We start from the raw sequence: 18,465 nt of genomic DNA on the forward strand, positions 1-18,465 counted from the left end.
AATTTTGTGTGTATGTTTGTGTTTGTTTGTGTACCTGCCAGCGCTTTTGTTTGGTAAGTCACATCAACTTTGTTTTTAGATATAGTTTTCCCAAGTGGAATGTTTCCCTCTATTATAAATTACTTAATTATATATATTACCCCAGTTGTTCCAGAGGATATAAGCTCACAGATATATTTGCCAAAAACAAGAGAGATGCATCATCTGCATAACTCACTATTTTGGAATTTTGTGCCTGGGTGGCATCAGTCACATAGACTAAGAAGAGAAAGGGACCAAGAATTGACCCCCGTGGGACGGCATGTTTCACTAAAAGACTGGGAGATTGCAACTCTGTTATTAATGTGATAGGTTAGCTTTCTGCATTGCTTTCTGCATTCGCCTGTTGCCAAATTTCCTTCATTTAGGACACTGCATATACTATATAAAAATTCAGAGATTGCTGAAATGATGCTGTGGTTTTTCTTGAAACCATGATGAGTTTCAGTGAGCACATATATTTTTTGTGAAATAGTCAATGATTGTGAAAGCAAAACACATACAAAGACTTTGCTAAATAGGGGGATTAATAAAATTGGCCTTAAGTTTTCAACATGTTTTTTGAATCCTTGCTTACATATTGGTTTAACTAGGCACCTTTTTAATGACCGAAGGTAGGTGTTTTCCATAACACAGCAGTTAATGAGATAGGTAATTGGTTTAACTCATTCTTTGTGACACTTCTTAATTAGGGTATGAGATATCTCATCACAGCCAGCTGAGTGCTTGGTCTGTAATGTGTTGATTATTCAAGTTAATTTATGTTCAGTTACAGTTCTGAATTCAAGGGTTATACCTTGGGATGACCAAACGTTTCATCTGACTGTTCTGGTCAGTGGGTTGAGCTTGAATACCTCTATTCTTGAGTCATCTATTAATTGTCCCTCGTGCACTATGCTTGTCTCTTCCATATTCATGTATGATGGAGCTTCCAAGATGCTTTGCTCACATTATCATATTTCATTACTGAATCACTGTGAATATTTTTTCTTAATTTCAAAAGCTCTGTTTTAATCATTTTCATGGCTTTGCAATACTTTTCCTTGAGAATGATATCCTTGTTAGATCTATAAAATAAGTAGAGGTCAATATTCATTCATTCATTCATTTATTGAGCATCCATTTTATTATATACAATGATATAGGAATTGTCATGTTACATTGTATGAGTTTCTAATTGTACAGTAAATTAATAACATAGGCCTATGGTGGTAAAACATATATAAATATATATCTCACGCAGCATATAGTACATAATAATGAAACAAACAATAATTAATTATTTATAGTGCATACAATTTCATACATTTGTTTTTCAGATATGACTTATCATTATCATTGACCACTCTACCAGAGAATAACAGAACAAACAATAATTAATTAATTATAGTGTGTACAGGATCATTCTGATTCAGTTTAATCAGACTACTGGGTAGTTTCCACTTTTGATTCTTTATATGTATTAGAATCCTTTTAACATCTTTATAAATGGGCAGCAATGATTATAATGTCTCAAAGTTGTTTTATAGAATTCATCCCTTTTATTGTTTAAGCCATTTACCTTATAAATACTGTTCAATACCTACTGGGCTAGTTTATGTTTGAGATGGTTTGTATTATGATTGTTCAGGGTTCATTTCTGTCAGTAACATTTGTTGTTTGTGCTGTGTTTATACCCACATACTCAACAGACCGACAGTAATGGTCTGAGTCCTGAAATTCTATATTGCTGTGTTTAACAATGTAGCATGTTTACTGATTACGACGTAATCTGTCCTGCTGGCTGTGTAGTCTGTCACTCTCATATCAGTGCCTACTATGTTTACAAGGTTTATGAATTCAGTATATCTGTCAGCCTCAAGTTACTCATGTTCTTGGAGTCTGAGTTAATATTCAGATCCCAAAGTATAGTAAAATTACTGGAGCCACTTAGACTAAATACTGATCTAAGTGCATACATCTGCATTTGGTGGGTGATAAATTCCTGTTACTTTGTGGTTCATGTAATTACTACCCTCTCCCTTCAGTTCAAGAGTAATTCCAGTAATTTCTAGATTTATTTCACTGTTGTGTTCATCCAGGAATGATATTTTTGAAGTAAGAGTATCTTGAACAAAAGTAGCCATCACCTTTCTGCTGCTGCCTACAGTAGCTGTTAGCTACAACACAACACTCTAATTTACACAAGTTTAATTCCTCAGCTTTAAGACCACATTCAGTAATCACAATCACATGTTAAGTAACAAAAACTTGTGAAAGGGGTGGTTTATTTCACAGGAACTGAATATTTATCTGCGTCAGTTTCAGAGCTTGTTTCATATGTGCTACACTACTGAATTGTTCAGACCAAAACTGTTCAGACCAACCTGGCTCTCACAAAAAGCCTTGTCGAAAGTAATAAGCATATTAATTCTTTTGTTCCACCCTACTTCTTTGTCTGATGTGTGAGACTGGAGGCTAATTTGTTCATTTATTATGTGTGCTACTTTGGTTCCTCCCTACCATCTGAAGACTCAATGCACTCGGTATGGAATCCCCAAAACATCCTGTTCAGGAAACCTCTGGAATATGGTGGGGACACTGTCAAGACCCAAAGGGTAGCCTGTTGCAGTCCAGACAGAGGGTCAGTAACGAAAACTTCTTGCCTTTGTCAAGAGGGAGCTGAAAGTATGTACCCTAAGATCATTTTTAGAAAATAATTTTTCTCCTGAAAGTATAGAAAACAAATTCAATTCATCTGGATAAGGCAAGAGATTAGAATCAATGTCCACTTTTGCACTAATCATTTGATTGAAGTCTCCACAGAATTGAACACATCTCAAGCTTCATAACTGTGCTAATGGTGAAGCCCTATCACTATAGGAAATAGGGGACAAAATCTGTTGTTCTAATCTCTCTAGTTCAGTCTTAACCTCATCCATATTGTGTATGTAAACTGAAGTTGGAGGGATGGGTGAGGGTGGGATAAGGGGGGGGGGGGGGGGCTGTTAAGGAAAGAGGAAAGGAAAGGGAAGGAATTGTTGATGTCAACTACATTGGGACAGTATGCTAAATTGTTGGCAATGAATGAAAATGTGTGCTGGACTGGGATTTGAACCTGGGATCTTCTGCAAACTAGGCACTTGCATTAACTACTGTGCTATCCAGAACACCGTTTTATCATAATTGCGATGACTGTCTCAGCACACCTCTCGGCTGACCCCTACTCACATCCAGCACCACCTAACCACAGCCCTTGCACATGTCCTCTATGCTCACTACTCAGAGATTCCCTCAATGGGTCAGACATATTTGTACATTGGCAGTGAAATCAGTGGATTCATTGCCCATCTAGGTGAATCAGTTATATGAATGTGTGGTGTCTGCTCTTTTACACACATTCAAAAGAACAGACGCCACACGTTCATATAGCTGATCAACCTAGATGGGCAATGAATCCACCTTCTTCAGTGCAGATGTACAAATACAGGTGTCCCCCTACAGGAATCCGTTAGCAGTGAGCATGGTGGACATGGACAGGGGCTACAGATAGGTGGTGCTGGATGCAAGTGTTGGTCAGGAAGTGGTTAATCCAATGCCTAGTAAGCAGAGATCCCAGATTCGAATCACAGTCTGGTGCACATACATCTGTCCTCCTACAGGAATCTGTTAGTAGTGAGCATGGTGGACATGGACAGGGGCTACAGATAGGTGGTGCTGGATGCAAGTGTTGGTCAGGCAGTGGTTAATGCAATGCCTAGTAAGCAGAGATCCCAGATTCGAATCACAGTCTGGCGCTCATTTGCATTTGTCACCGCTGATTCTGCATAATATCCCAGTACAGCTGACATCAGTAATCCCTTTCCTTTCCTTTCTCCCTCTTCCACTTTCAATTTACATATAATATAACACAGCTGTGGAGTCTGTGTGCTGTCTGTTCTTTCGGACATGCTTGAAAGAACAGGCACCATACATTCCTATATAATATAACACAGCTGTGGAGTCTGTGTGCTGTCTGTTCTTTCGGACATGCTTGAAAGAACAGGCACCATACATTCCTATCATCCCTCCTTTCCAAGAAATTCAGGAGAGCTTCATAAAATTGTGGACTTCCTATTGGCTTTAAGACAATGTGCTTGAAAGCCAGGAAAAATATTTTTTTTAAATTTAAAAACATAATTGTTTTCACTGTTAACATACAAGAAGTCTTTATAATAAAATTTGGAACTGTGAGAAGTTTTTCCCTGACAACACAATTAAAAATATGTATTTTAATTATATTCATTGCTGTACACAATTTTAGTTATATTTCCTTATACATTTTTCATCAATGGCAAGAACTTTTCTCAATGTTATTGCACACAATTTACCAAACACCTTGCTTTCCAAAATAATATTCTGTTTGAAGAGCACTATTCCATCTACTCTTGTACTGTGTTCACACCTGAATCTCTGAAACTGATACTATTTGCTCCATCAGATTCCAGACAATTTTAGGCCCACTATGCAATTCATCCTTCTGTATGTGCCTAAAACATATTTTATCCTAAATAGCTCAAATTTGTTGTTTCAGGGAGAAAAAGCTATTACAGTATTTCTGAAAATACTGTACTTACAGAATACCATAACATGTTTGATTTTCTGAGTTAACAGGCTCCTGCTGGTGGTTGGAAGTGCAAGCTTGGGCAGTTGCCTAGGGGATCAGTGCTCTGTAGTACACTATCTGGCAGCTGGGGAAATGCGATCTTTCCCCTTTCGGTCTGGCAGTCAGTTCATAGACAATCTGCACTGCATCTTCAGCTTCTCAGCACCCACGGGTCATCATCTGACAATGGCAGTGTCTGACCTTGATATGGCACCACCCTCAACTGATATGAATGGCAAGACTTCATGTGTCAACGATGTGCTCACCATCTATGACCTGACTGGTGGACAGTTACAAGCCATTGGCAGGTGTGTCTTCCAATATTATACCCATCTCTCAAGTACTGTTTGACCAGTTTCCCAAATTTTAAAACTTTCTGATATTTGTTATGTGTTTTTATCACTTCTAACTTTTGATGACAACTGCAACAGACAAACAGAGTAGCCAGAATGAATCAAAACTGGGAGAATTTGTAAAACTTGGTAATAACTACAAATTACTTAGAATACAGCAAGCTATACTCATAGACCAGCAATGCATACTCTTATGTAAAGGGAAAGATCAGTGTCATGTCAAACAAAGCTGAAACATGAAGACCAGCATCAGTATGAGATCTCAACATCAGACAAACGTCACAGTATCAGATTCTGGCTAGGTAAGGATGCAGAAGAATTATTGGTCTCTAGGAAATGGCTTTGACATTCAGTGACTTTTTGCCTTTGTATTGCATATACTACAATAGAGATAGCGATGGTGTGGAACCTGTGGATAGAAGAGGGTCAGCTGCAGCGATGAACAGACTTTGGAGAACACAAAGTGCACACATCATAAGATGACTCCATCATGTCTGCTGATCATAATGAGCCAGAGAACTTCATACACAGTATTGTCTTGATGTGTGAGCTGTGGGTATGGGCATGTTTGTATCAAAAGTGTGAAGTCATCTGCTACATATTAATCTGGCAGTACAGAGTCCACTGGGTCAGCATCCATTGTGAAAAACTTGTCTTTTTTGGAGGAAGGGGGTAGGCATTATCATAGGGAAACCTTAAAAAACCTCAGTCAAAAATGATTGTCATAATCTGTTGTTACCACATGTACTCACATGCTCAAATTATGTTTTCTTCTAAAACTTCAAACAAAACATTTACTTAAGTTTACACAGATCAGTAATACTGATCAACTTGTTACATAAATAATGAGACCAAATAAATGAAAATGTAAACCAAATTAATACATGGCCTGACAACTTATATGATGTATTCTTGTTGCAGCTGTTGTGGAAACAATGCTACTGTGAAGCCAGAGTTTGTCCTGTCTTCAAATGTTGCTGTGGTGAGCTTCGTTTCTAATGAGAGCTCTACACCACGCAGGTTCACTTTAACACTGGGAGTTGTACAGCAAATGCAGCAAGTGCAGCAGAATGGATCTACTTCTGAAGGACAGAAAGAAGTGGAGACAGGAACAGAAGAAGGACAAGGAAATGGAGAAGAAGGAGAAGGAAATGGTGAAGAAGAAGGAACAGGAGAAGAGGAGACCACAACAGAGACTGGTGAAGGAGAAGAGGAGACTGTGACAGAGACTGGAAATGGAGAAGGGGAGGAAGAAAGTGAAGAAGGGGAAGGGGAAGGGGAAGGAGAAGGGGAAGGGGAAGGGGAAGGGGAAGGGGAAGGGGAAGGGGAAGGGGAAGGGGAGGGCAATGAAGATGAGGAAGCAACTGGTGAGAGTCAGAGGAGGGGCAAAGCTGTGCCAAAGAGCTCAGCAGTAGCTCCAGGTCAAGGGTCAGTCAATGCTTCAGTTCAGCAAAGAGCCACAAGAAAAGCCAGTAAGCAACAAGGTGTGAGGTGGAATGCCACAGATAAACCTAGACAGAAAAGAATCAAGCATAAGAAGCGCCAAACAGCACATACAAAGTAAGTAATTCATATAAGCAACACGGTTATTTTGTACAAACTCATCATTTTTACAAAAAGACTTGAATCTTGTGAAAGCTCTGTTGTTATTTTTGTTAAATGACAGACTAAGCTAAACACAAATATTGTGTGAGAAATCAGAGTATCAGTTGTTTCAAATAACTTTATATGTATAACAAACTAGCAGATCACCTATTCATTTCAAAAACAGTAGAATATGCTTGAACACAACAGTACCATCCAACCAAAATGTAATTCATTTTTCAGCTAGAACATTGACAATGGCCACCATTACCAGCAAATAATTCAACCACTTTGAGAACACATTATTAATCACAGTTACTTCAAAGCATAGATACTCTACCATTGATGTATGCACACTTATCATGCAAATTTGCTTGAAACTTGAAATTATAGCCCACTGATTATGTGAGTGCCCTGGAGAAAACTTCAAGTCTGCACACACACAAGCAGGATCCTACTCTTGTTTTAATGATAGTGATTATGTGGGAAAATGAAAGTACCTCCCATCCTAGAATATTGCTCAAGTGTTTAGCCCAAACCAAAAAGGACTAAAGCATTACATTTAATGTGTACAAAGAAGGGCAGCATAAATGTTCATATGTTTGTTTATTTCATCAAAGGATATCACAGAAATGCTGAAAGCTCTGAACTGGCATGATACTGAGGACAGACCTCAGCTGTCCTCTGAAAGCCTACTTAAAAAGTTTTAGGAACCAGTATTATGTGATGATGTCTAAGAATATACCACAGCCTCATAAATATCATTCCCATAGGGAAAAGACAAGATTAGGCCAATTATAACACAAGTAGAGGAATTTAAACAGTCATTTTTTTTCCACACTCCATTAGCAAATGAAACAGGAAGAAACCCTGATATGTGGTCTACTTGGGAGCACCCTCCGTAGGCTACTTCACAGCGACTTGTAGACAGAACATTCTGTACTATGTTAAAGCAGGTGAAGAATGTGTGGGGCTGAAATACTGGATTCTGCTTCCAAAACTTTCCTCACAAGGGAAATCTAGAAAAGTTTTTACAAAGCTGACTTATGCACATACAACAGAATTACTAATGTTGAAAAGCAACTGAAATTTCTAAATCTCAGCAAAGCTCTAGGGGCTGACAGAACTTTTCAAGTGGTATAAAAAAACCTGAATGTAATGTAATGAAAACAAGCTTGAACATAATTTACAGGAGATTTCATGAACACAGAATGGTAATCAGAAACTAGAAGAGAAAACTGGTTACATCCTTCTACAGAAAAGTAAGAACAGATCCATAGAATAATGTCATATATCATTCATCTTCACCATTAGTGGAAATATGCAACATGTTATTAACAACCAACTTGAAACAAGGCAACAAACATGGACTTTTAAGGAACTGATAATATGACAAAGAATTTGTTTGTTTAAGGTATGATATCCCAGTACCCCCAGTTAAAGGTAATCCAGTAGATCAAGTATTTCTAGTCTTTGCTGTATTTCTAGATTTACAAAAACCATTTGACTTAGGACCACATCTATGCAAATTATCAAATGTATGATCATATGTGGTATCAAATACAATTTGTGACTTGATTGAGGATTTTTTGGTAGGGAGAACACAACAACTTATCTTTGGTGAAGAGTCATCAACAGATGTAGAAGCAACATAGGGTGAGCCCCAGGGAAGTGGGAACTTCTGCTGTTCATTTTGTATATTAATGACCTTGCAGACAATATTAATAATAACTTTACACTTTCTGCAGATGATGCAGTTCTCTCTAGTGAAGTATAGTCTGAATGAAGCTGTATAATTATTCAGTCAGATCTTGGTAAATTTTCAAATTAGTGAGGCTTTAAACATTCAGAAATGCAAAATTTTACACTTCACAAAATGAAAAACCATATTATCCTATGACTAAAATGTCACTGAGTCACAGTTGGAATTTGTTAACTCATACAAACGTCTAGGTGCAACTCTTTGTAGGGATATGAAATGGAATGAGCACATCTGCTCAGTTGTGGATAAACCAGATGGTAGACTTTGGTTTATTGGTGAAAAACTGGGGAAATGCAGTCAGCCAACAAAGGCAACCCATATTAGAAAGCTGCTTAAGAGTGCTGGACCCTAACTAAATAGGACTAACAGGGATTACTGAATGTATAGAGAGAAGAGCAGCATCAAAGCCCACAGGTTTGTTTCATCCTTCGAAGAGTGCCAAAAATATGCTGAAGAAACTGGACTGATCAACACCTGAAGACAGACATAAATTATCCTGAGAAAGCCTACTTACAAAGTTTCAAGAACCAGCTTTAAATGATGACTCTAAGAATATACTACAACCCCCTAGCAATGGTTCCTGTAGGAATTACATTAATTATTGCACACAGTAATTCTCTCCACACTCAGTACATGAATGGAATGTGAGAATAACTGTTATAACTGGTACAATAGGACATACACTCTGCCATACACTTCCCCGTGGTTTTCGGAGTATAGATGTAAATGTGGATTTAGGAGATATTAATGTGCTGTACAGGGTATCTAGCCAGGTTTGTGACTGGACTGAGAACGTCATAACAGTCTTAATGAAGACCAGACTCTTATGCTTAAGGCAGAAGTAAGTTTCTGATGTGCCCTTGGAAATGTGATGTAACCATTATTAATCATATCATATATTAATAACTCAACAGGTAGCATTGATGGCAAATCCAGCCTGCCCACCCTTCACTTTCTAACCCACCTGTTATACCAGAAATCTCCACAACAGTTCCATCACACAAGTTGTGACTCTATTAAAACCAAGTTTATGCTCAGTAGTTTCCTCACCCTACAGCAGCCAGCTACTGGCCAAAAACCACTCACCAACTTTGTCAGGTGTCATATGACCATGTGAACGTGGCACTATGATTTTGTTTACCACCTGTCATTTTATGATTTGAAATTTTTTTTATCTTGCAGTTAGATATTGGATTTTGCATGATCAAAACTAATGAACATTGTTCAAGAGTTGTAAAATAGATTTACAAGTGGAAAAAAGTCTAACATTTGCAACATATTGTTTGCTCTGGGTCTGACAGAGGTATAAAGGCAGCAAGGGAGATTAGAACACTTGCACTGTGTGGAGCAAGTGCTTGCAAAACACATCAGCAAAGGATTTTACTGTTTCAAGAAATGTTGCTTATTCTGCCATGATTCATTTTCTACATTCCGGAAGTCTCAATAACTGAAATATGTGATGACCCATGAACATTTAATCATAATACACCACTTACATTCAATAGACAAGGTTCAGAAGTTTGGTGTAATAGTACAACAGGCTCTAACCAAAAGCAACAAAAATCAAAGAGGTGACAATTAGTGAATTTTAGCTTGAATGTCATCATTTTGCCCATTGAGAATTCCTATGCAGTATTGTTACTGGAGTCTAGTTATGAAATCTTTATGTTAACTTCTTAAGAGGTTCAGCCATAAGAAAAGACATCTACTTGAGCAAAGCGCAGTATGAATATAACATTTTTCAGCTGGTGTACACTTAAAACCCTCCGCAGGGTGGTGTCTGTTGCAGCTGATATTTGTTGCCAACAACTACGAACTGTAATTCAGCTTATGTAAGTCTGTTTTAATAAAACAGAAAGTACTTTAAAATGAGCATGCCTATAACAGGATGAATAAATAAGATATTATTGATCTGAACTTCAAACCGGTCTGTATTTATTTGCTGTCCTGTGTCAAACTGAAACAGTGTGCAAGCTTGGCATATTATAGTTATAATTTAGTTATTGACTTTGGACCTGACTGACTGTAGCTCTGTCAAGAAACAGCTAAGAATCTGGCCTTCAGCAAGACTGGAACCGTGATGCACAGCAGCCATCGCTTCAGAAGCAAACACATCACCTCAGTGGCACTGAAGTGCTGCCGTGATTGTGTCTTCCTTATTGCCCCAGTGGTAGCTACAACCGATAAACTGCGATGTAAAAGACAAGATTAGCTGCAATTTCTGCATGGAATGATCTCCCCAGACTCAAAAGCAAAAGTGATGTGTCAATGTCACACCTTATAAAGAAAATAACTGAGATTATTCAAACTGACAAGGACGTATCAAGTGAATTTGTCAGTATATTGAAATGTCTTCCAGGAAATAATTCAGCAGTCACACCAAAGCTAAATATATTCTACATTGTTGCCAAGTTTCAGTTATTCATTCCACCAGACAATGTGAAGCCTGGCGCAGAAGTAAGCACCTATTGTGTCAGAAGTGAGCACCTATTGTGTCTGAAAGACATGACAAATGAGGGTCTGATACCAAAAGTATATGTCAATGGATTTTGTTCACATTTCTGAACTACAGCATAGTTACTAATAATACTCAGATGCTCCAACTGCAAATTAAAAATCATAAATCAGTAAATGTACTTCTGTTTTTCTGTCACAAGCACATTGAAAGCTGAAAAGCTAATTCACCGAATGCCATCCACATGTCTCGAGTGTCTCAAGTGATTATACTGGATGCATTATCACAAAGTAACACATCTTTTGATCATTGCAGACTTTGAAAATGTTTCTCTTAAGAATGCTTTTGTTGGCATCATCTGCAGAACAAAGGGACACAAATGAAAGGAAAGTTCAGGTCTAAGAAGAGACTTCATAAGCTATAAATAATGTTCCATTCCAAACCAAGAATTAGCTTGAAAGCAGGCTCAAAAAGCTGTGTAACAATTGACATCATTGAATATGCACAGTGTTAGTTCAATTTGAGCTGCTGCTAAAAAGAAAGGAGGAGCAATTGTCGCCAGGACATGGAATTAGGAACAAGAAGTGTAGACAGCATATATATATTTTTTGAAAGAATGACAAGTATCTACTCATAATGATTACAGTATAACCACTGTTGATGTTTTGTCAGTAAAAGCAAAGAGTGTCCATGCTGAAGAGCTTTTCAACTTGCATTATGTTTAAGACAGAGAGATCTGAGATAACAATGCATTCACCATGCTGAGCATTGTGATAATTTTCTGTGCAGTGCTTCACAGTGAGTGCACAGTGTTATTAACTGAGCCAGCCATGGTGGCTGAGCGGTTCTAGGCACTTAGTCCGGAACCACGCGACTGCTACGGTCGCAGGTTCGAATCCTGCCTGGGGCATGGATGTGTGTGATGTCCTTAGGTTAGTTTGGTTTAAGTAGTTCTAAGTTCTAGGGGACTGATGACCACAGCTGTTAAGTCCCATAGTGCTCAGAGCCATTTATTAACTGAGTCCTTGGCAGTATCATTTATAAATGATGTCTCTATCCTGCTATAATACTCAGATGAGAATTATCAGGATGTAATATGATGACATAGATGGGTAGACAGCTCTAGTACTCACACAGGCTATCTAAGCACTGTTGAATCATGACACTAAACTGACACTATATCAGATTATAGCTCAGATTTATTTTATGCTCATGGAAGAGTTGCTCAGTAGTAGGCAAATAGCCTCCACACCCTAGTTCCTCACACATAAGACAGACCCATAATATACCAATTAATCACAGTGAAATGTTTTTCTGCCTTTCTGGCAGCATTTACTTTTTTCTTCTTTTTCTTTTTTCTTCTTTTAGAGTAAATTATCACCTCACTTTGGAAGTGATAAACAATTGTTACAGTCTACCACACCGTAATTCACACCCACTCCCTCCCTGGCCAACAACAACAATAACCAGCAATGTTTCTTAAAATATGGCACTGGCCGCAGTTTTATAACTACCAGCTTCTTGTTGTCAGCTTTTTTGAGTGGCTATTCCATTGTTACTCTGAAGATGAATATGAAAGGTCTACCATTCAAAATGCAGTGAAAATGAATGACATCAATGTGCTTATGACTGATAAACAATACAGGGTGTATCAGAAAGAATCATCCAATTGGGCATGTATATATTTCTGAAACTAATAAATATTTACATTGAATTTTGTTTTTTGATAAACAGGAAACTTAAAAAGTTTTTTTTCATAGCGTTTCATAGGTGTTCAATATGCCCCCTTGAGGTCTGTGGCATGGTCTATGTGGTATTCAAATTGTTCCCACACTGCAACGGGCATATCTTGAGTTACAGCTTCCACAGCTACTGTTATGTAATGTCTCAGTTCATTCATTGTTGTTGGTAATGGAGGCACATAAATAGAGTCTTTTGTAAATTCCCACAAGAAGTAATCACATATAGTCAGGTCCAGTGACCATGGAGGAAAGTAATGTAAGGCTGAATCATTTGTTCCAGCGCAACTGATCCATCATTCAGTAATCCTTTGATTTAAAAATTCCGGCACTTCCAGGTGCCAGTGTGGTGGTGCCCCATCCTGTTAGTAAATGAAGTTGTTCGAATCAGTCTGCAGCTGTGGAAAAAGAAAGTTTTCAAGCATATCGAGATATGTGCTCCCTGTAACAGTGTTTTCAGCAGAGATAAGTGCATTATATACCTTTTCCTGTGAAACTGTGCAAAACACATTACATTTTGGAGAGTCCCTCTCCTGTTGAACAACTTCATGTGGTTGCTCCATACCCCATATTCTCACAATATGGGTGATAACCTTTCCATTTAACTGAAATGTTGCCCCATCACTAAACACTATGCGTGGAAGAAAACCGTTGTCCTCCATCTTTCCAAGAACAAAATTACAGAACTCCACTCATTGTTGTTTGTCATCTTCATGAAGAGCTTTCAGTAGCTGAATTCTGTATGGTTTAATGTGTAAACATCAACACAACACATGCCAGTTTGACATCAGGGACATGTTGAGCTATTGAGCTGCATAGCAAATGAATTTCTTTGGACTCCTTGTGAAACTGTGGCAGATGCAATTGATGTCTGTGTCAGACAATCGTGGATGGGGTGGCATTTTCCCTTTACACAAACAACCTGTTTCTCAACATTGTTCATGTCATCATCTAATGCTCTGTGCTGTAGGAGGATCACACCATACCTAGTACGAAAGTCATGCAGAACAGTTATTACTGAGCTGCACTGTACAAAGCATACAATACAAAATGCTCTCTGTTGTCCCACCACCATTTTTACTAGAACTGAAGTAGGCACACACTGCTGTTACCTAGCAGTAACCATGTTAAACTCGAGAGTATACTCATTCCAACAGTATGTTGTTCATGAACATATCTCAAATAATGTAATAGTTATGATTTCTCTAAATTGGATGATTCTTTTCGATTTTCCCTGTATTATAGTAGTAACTAGCAAAGTGTGGCAAACTCGATCAGCCATCTGACAATTATAATCTCAAATGTTTCATATGATTTCCTTAGTTGATTTCGTTGTGGTCATTATCAGTTAAAACAGAGGAAGAGGAAAACATCTGGACTTAAATATATGTTTGTAGTGGGATCTAAATGTACGGCTATTGTTGCACCAGCATGCAGTTAGTGAGATACCATTGGGAATGTGAACTTTCTCTCATTGCTTTAGTACAGACTAAGATAGAAAATAGCTGTTATAATTATTTATTTTATGTTTAACATATTGCAACCCATTTCAAGTGTGTTTTGATCAACAAAATGTTTTTATGCATATTGAAGATTGTTACTTGAAGATAAATTGTCTTAGTTTAGAGCTGTTTTGTTTATTGTTCATTCCTGGAGTGGCTACTGGAGTGGAGTATTTGGGGGGAAGCAGTGTCAGTGAGTGGCCAGAAATTGATTGTCAGTGGTGCCTTCTGATGGCATGGAGCTGTGTCTCATCGTTTGTCATGACTAAAATCATTTATTTATTTAGTCCTTCTAATACTACATGTATAGAATAAATACAAGGATATTGGACATGGTTAGATATTTACAAGATAAAATACAGTTTGTATTGCAATCCTAAGGACTAGATATTGAAGTAATTTAGCAAAGATTCATAAATACAAAAAACATTACAGCCAACATACAAAGTAGAATATTAATAATGCATCTTTATTTTTGTTGTTTGGCTTTTATATATTCTGTCAGACTGTAAAAGCAATGATCAATTAAATATGCCTTTACTTCAGCCTTAAAACTACAGAGTTTACCTGCTGATTTAATATGGTTAGGTACATTATTGAAAATCTTTATCCCAGTATGTAGTGTGCCTTTTTGGCATAATGATGTTCTCACCTGTTTCATATGAAGGTCAAATTTTTGTCTTGTATTGTGAGCATTTTTTAATAAGATATCTGGGTGTCTATTGTTTGATGAAAACTGATGTTTTGTAGATAAAAATGCAATGAAGAGGAAGGACTGATAGTTTTTTGAATATGGGTCTGCATGGTTTTGTATTGTTACCCCTTCAATAATTCTTAATATTCTCTTTTGCATCCTGAGAAGTTTAATATTTGTTGTTGCATTGCTCCAGAAAATTAAGCCATATTTAATTACAGAATGCATATAGGAGTAGTATACATTTAACAGGCTGGCTTTGCTGCAACAAATTTTTAAGATCCATATCATGTAACAGGTTTTGCTTAGTTTTCTTTGCAAATATTCAATGTGTACCTCCCATTTTGTGTTGTTCTGGAGCAGAGTCCCAGAAATTTAGTGCTGTCAACACTTTAAGAACACTGTCCCTAAGTTCTATTTCTATATTTGGGTGGTGTCTTTCTTTTAGATTATAGAAGTTCAGTGCTACTGTCTTTTCTTTGTTTATAATTAGCTTGTTATAGCTGAACCACTGTTCTACACTGTTCATTGTTTGGATAGCGGAGTCTTTTAGTTTTTCTTCTGTTTTACCACTAATAAGGAAGCTTGTATTATTTGCAAATTGGAGGGTAGTTTGGCAATACTTGTTGTACATAAGATCATTGACATAGAGGAGAAACAGAATGGGTCTTAATACTGATCCTTGAGAGATGCCATATTTCACATTTTTCATATCCTGGATAGTAGTAGCTGATTTTGTTATGGTCAGTATACTGCACTTCAACCACCTGCTTGCGACCACATAAGTATGTCTTGAGCCACTCATTGGATATACCTCTGATTCCTAGTTGGTCAAGCTTATGCAGTAGGACATTATGGTCAATGATGTCAAAAGCTTTAAATAAATCAAGATATATGCCTCTCACAAACTCACTTGCATCCAGTTTAGTATAGATTTCATTAAGAAATTCAAATAGTGCACTTTCAGTTGAATAGCCTTTCGTGAAGCCATGCTGTGAAGGAGAGAGAATTTTATTTTTATTTAGGAAATCAGACAATCTCTCTTAAAAATAAATTTCTAAAATTATTTAAAATAGACAGCAGGGCTTGTGCAGGTTGCAGATAATGTTTATCCAGTTGTTTTGGAGAGATATTGTGTGATACACTTTTCATAAGTCACATGTTCACTTACATTTTTGGCATCCCATGATTCATCTGCATCCATGGCACACTGGATGAGTAGTTTATGACATTACTCTAATGTACTGCTTAATATGACACTGATTTTGATGTAATTATTCCACATAGTCATGGTCCTTAAATTTGACGAGCATGGTAACAATGAATTAAGAAAAATGAGATTTTCCATTAAATAAATTATGATAGACATTACAATTTACTCATAAAATAACCACCTTGTAGCCTAGGCCAAAATATTAACTTTCCAATGCTCTGTTGCTAATTATGCATGAATTTTCAGGCATTAAAATTCCAAACAAACATCTAGTGACCTACAGTAATTCAGCTCCAGCCCTGAAAGTCAGTAGACTATCACTGTTTTGTCAAACACTTTTCAGATGTCATTTTATATAGAAATTTTTTCAGACAATATATGTAATGGGACTTTAATGGCATCCTTTCATTAGTCATTGTCCTGTGATGGTGCTAAAACATGTCAAATACTTGTGACTCAAAGTGAAATGACTATTGATTCAGAAAACTAATGGGTTGTTGTTGTGGTCTTCAGTCCTGAGACTTGTTTGATGCAGCTCTCCATGCTGCTCTACCCTGTGCAAGCTTCTTCATCTCCCAGTACTTACTGCAACCTACATCCTTCTGAATCTGCTTAGTGTACTCATCTCTTGGTCTCCCTCTACGATTCTTACCCTCCATGCTGCCCTCCAGTGCTAAATTTGTGATCCCTTGATGCCTTAGAACATGTCCTACCAACCGGTCCCTTCTTTTTAAGTTGTACCACAAACTCCTCTTCTCCCCAATTCTATTCAATACCTCCTCACTAGTTATGTGATCTACCCATCTAATCTTCAGCATTCTTCTGTAGCACCACATTTCAAAAGCTTCTATTCTCTTCTTGTCCAAACTATTTATCATCCAAGTTTCACTACCATACATGGCTACACTCCATACAAATACGAAACGACTTCCTGACACTAAATCTATACACGATGTTAACAAATTTCTCTTCTTCAGAAACAATTTCCTTGCCATTGCCAGTCTACATTTCTCTTCTTCAGAAACAATTTCCTTGCCATTGCCAGTCTACATTTTATATCCTCACTACTTCGATCATCATCAGTTATTTTCTCCCTAAATAGCAAAACTCCTTTACTACTTTAAGTGTCTCATTTCCTAATCTAATACCATCAGCATCACCCAATTTAATTTGACTACATTCCATTATCCTCATTTTGCTTTTGTTGATGTTCATCTTATATCCTCCTTTCAAAGACACTGTCCATTCCGTTCAACTGCTCTTCCAAATCCTTTGCTGTCTCTGACAGAATTACAATGTCATCGGCAAACCTCAAAGTTTTTACTTATTCTCCATGAATTTTAATATCTACTCCGAATTTTTCTCTTGTTTCCTTTACTGCTTGCTCAATATACAGATTGAATAACATCAGGGAGAGGCTACAACCCTGTCTCACTCTCTTCCCAACCACTGCTTCCCTTTCATGCCCCTCAACTCTTATAACTGCCATCTGCTTTCTGTACAAATTGTAAATAGCCTTACGCTCCCTGTATTTTACCCCTGCCACCTTCAGAATTTGAAAGGAGTATTCCAGTTAACATTGTCAAAAACTGTCTCTAAGTCTACAAAGGCTAGAAACGTAGGTTTGCCTTTTCTTAATCTTTCTTCTAAGATAAGTTGTAAGGTTAGTATTGCCTCACGTGTTCTAACATTTCTGCGAAATCCAAACTGATCTTCCCCGAGGTCTGCTTCTACCAGTTTCTCCATTCGTCTGCAAAGAATTTGCGTTGGTATTTTGCAGCTGTGACTTATTAAACTGATAGTTCGGTAATTTTCACATCTGTCAACACCTGCCTTTTTTGGGATTGGAATTATTATATTCTTCTTCAAGTCTGAGGGTATTTCGCCTGTCTCATACATCTTGCTCAGCAGATGGTAGAGGTTTGTCATGACTGGCTCTCACAAGGCCGTCAGTAGTTCTAATGGAATGTTGTCTACTCCGGGGGCCTTGTTTTGACTCAGGTCTTTCAGTGCTCTGTCAAACTCTTCACATAGTATCGTATCTCCCATTTCGTCTTCATCTACGTCCTCTTCCATTTCCATAATATTGTCCTCAAGTACATCGCCCTTGTATAGACCCTCTATATACTCCTTCCACCTTTCCGCCCTCCCTTCTTTGCTTAGAACTGGGTTTCCATCTGAGCTCTTGATATTCATACAAGTGGTTCTCTTCTCTCCAAATGTCTCTTTAATTTTCCTGTAGGCAGTATCTATCTTACCCCTAGTGAGATAAGCTTCTACATCCTTACATTTGTTCTCTAGCCATTCCTGCTTAGCCATTTTGCACTTCCTGTCGATCTCATTTTTGAGACGTTTGTATTCCTTTTTGTCTGCTTCATTTACTGCATTTTTATATTTTCTCCTTTCATCAATTAAATTCGATATTTCTTCTGTTACCCAAGGATTTCTATTAGCCCTCGTCTTTATACCTACTTTATCCTCTGCTGCCTTCACTACTTCA

The 18,465-nt window shown here is 37.6% G+C and overlaps 1 protein-coding gene across 2 annotated transcripts in view; it reads left to right on the plus strand.

Moving 5' to 3' along the window:
• The window catches only part of LOC126284047 (filaggrin-2-like), a 66,798-nt gene that overhangs the window by 36,769 nt on the left and 11,564 nt on the right, over nt 1-18,465 (plus strand). For both annotated transcript variants that reach the window (XM_049982626.1, XM_049982627.1), the window contains 2 exons: nt 4,672-4,971; nt 5,938-6,576. In XM_049982626.1, the coding sequence (XP_049838583.1) occupies nt 4,672-4,971; nt 5,938-6,576 (939 nt within the window). The remainder of the gene's footprint in view (nt 1-4,671; nt 4,972-5,937; nt 6,577-18,465) is intronic.

The sequence above is a fragment of the Schistocerca gregaria genome, chromosome 8, assembly GCF_023897955.1.
Source record: "Schistocerca gregaria isolate iqSchGreg1 chromosome 8, iqSchGreg1.2, whole genome shotgun sequence".
Lineage (NCBI taxonomy): Eukaryota > Metazoa > Arthropoda > Insecta > Orthoptera > Acrididae > Schistocerca > Schistocerca gregaria.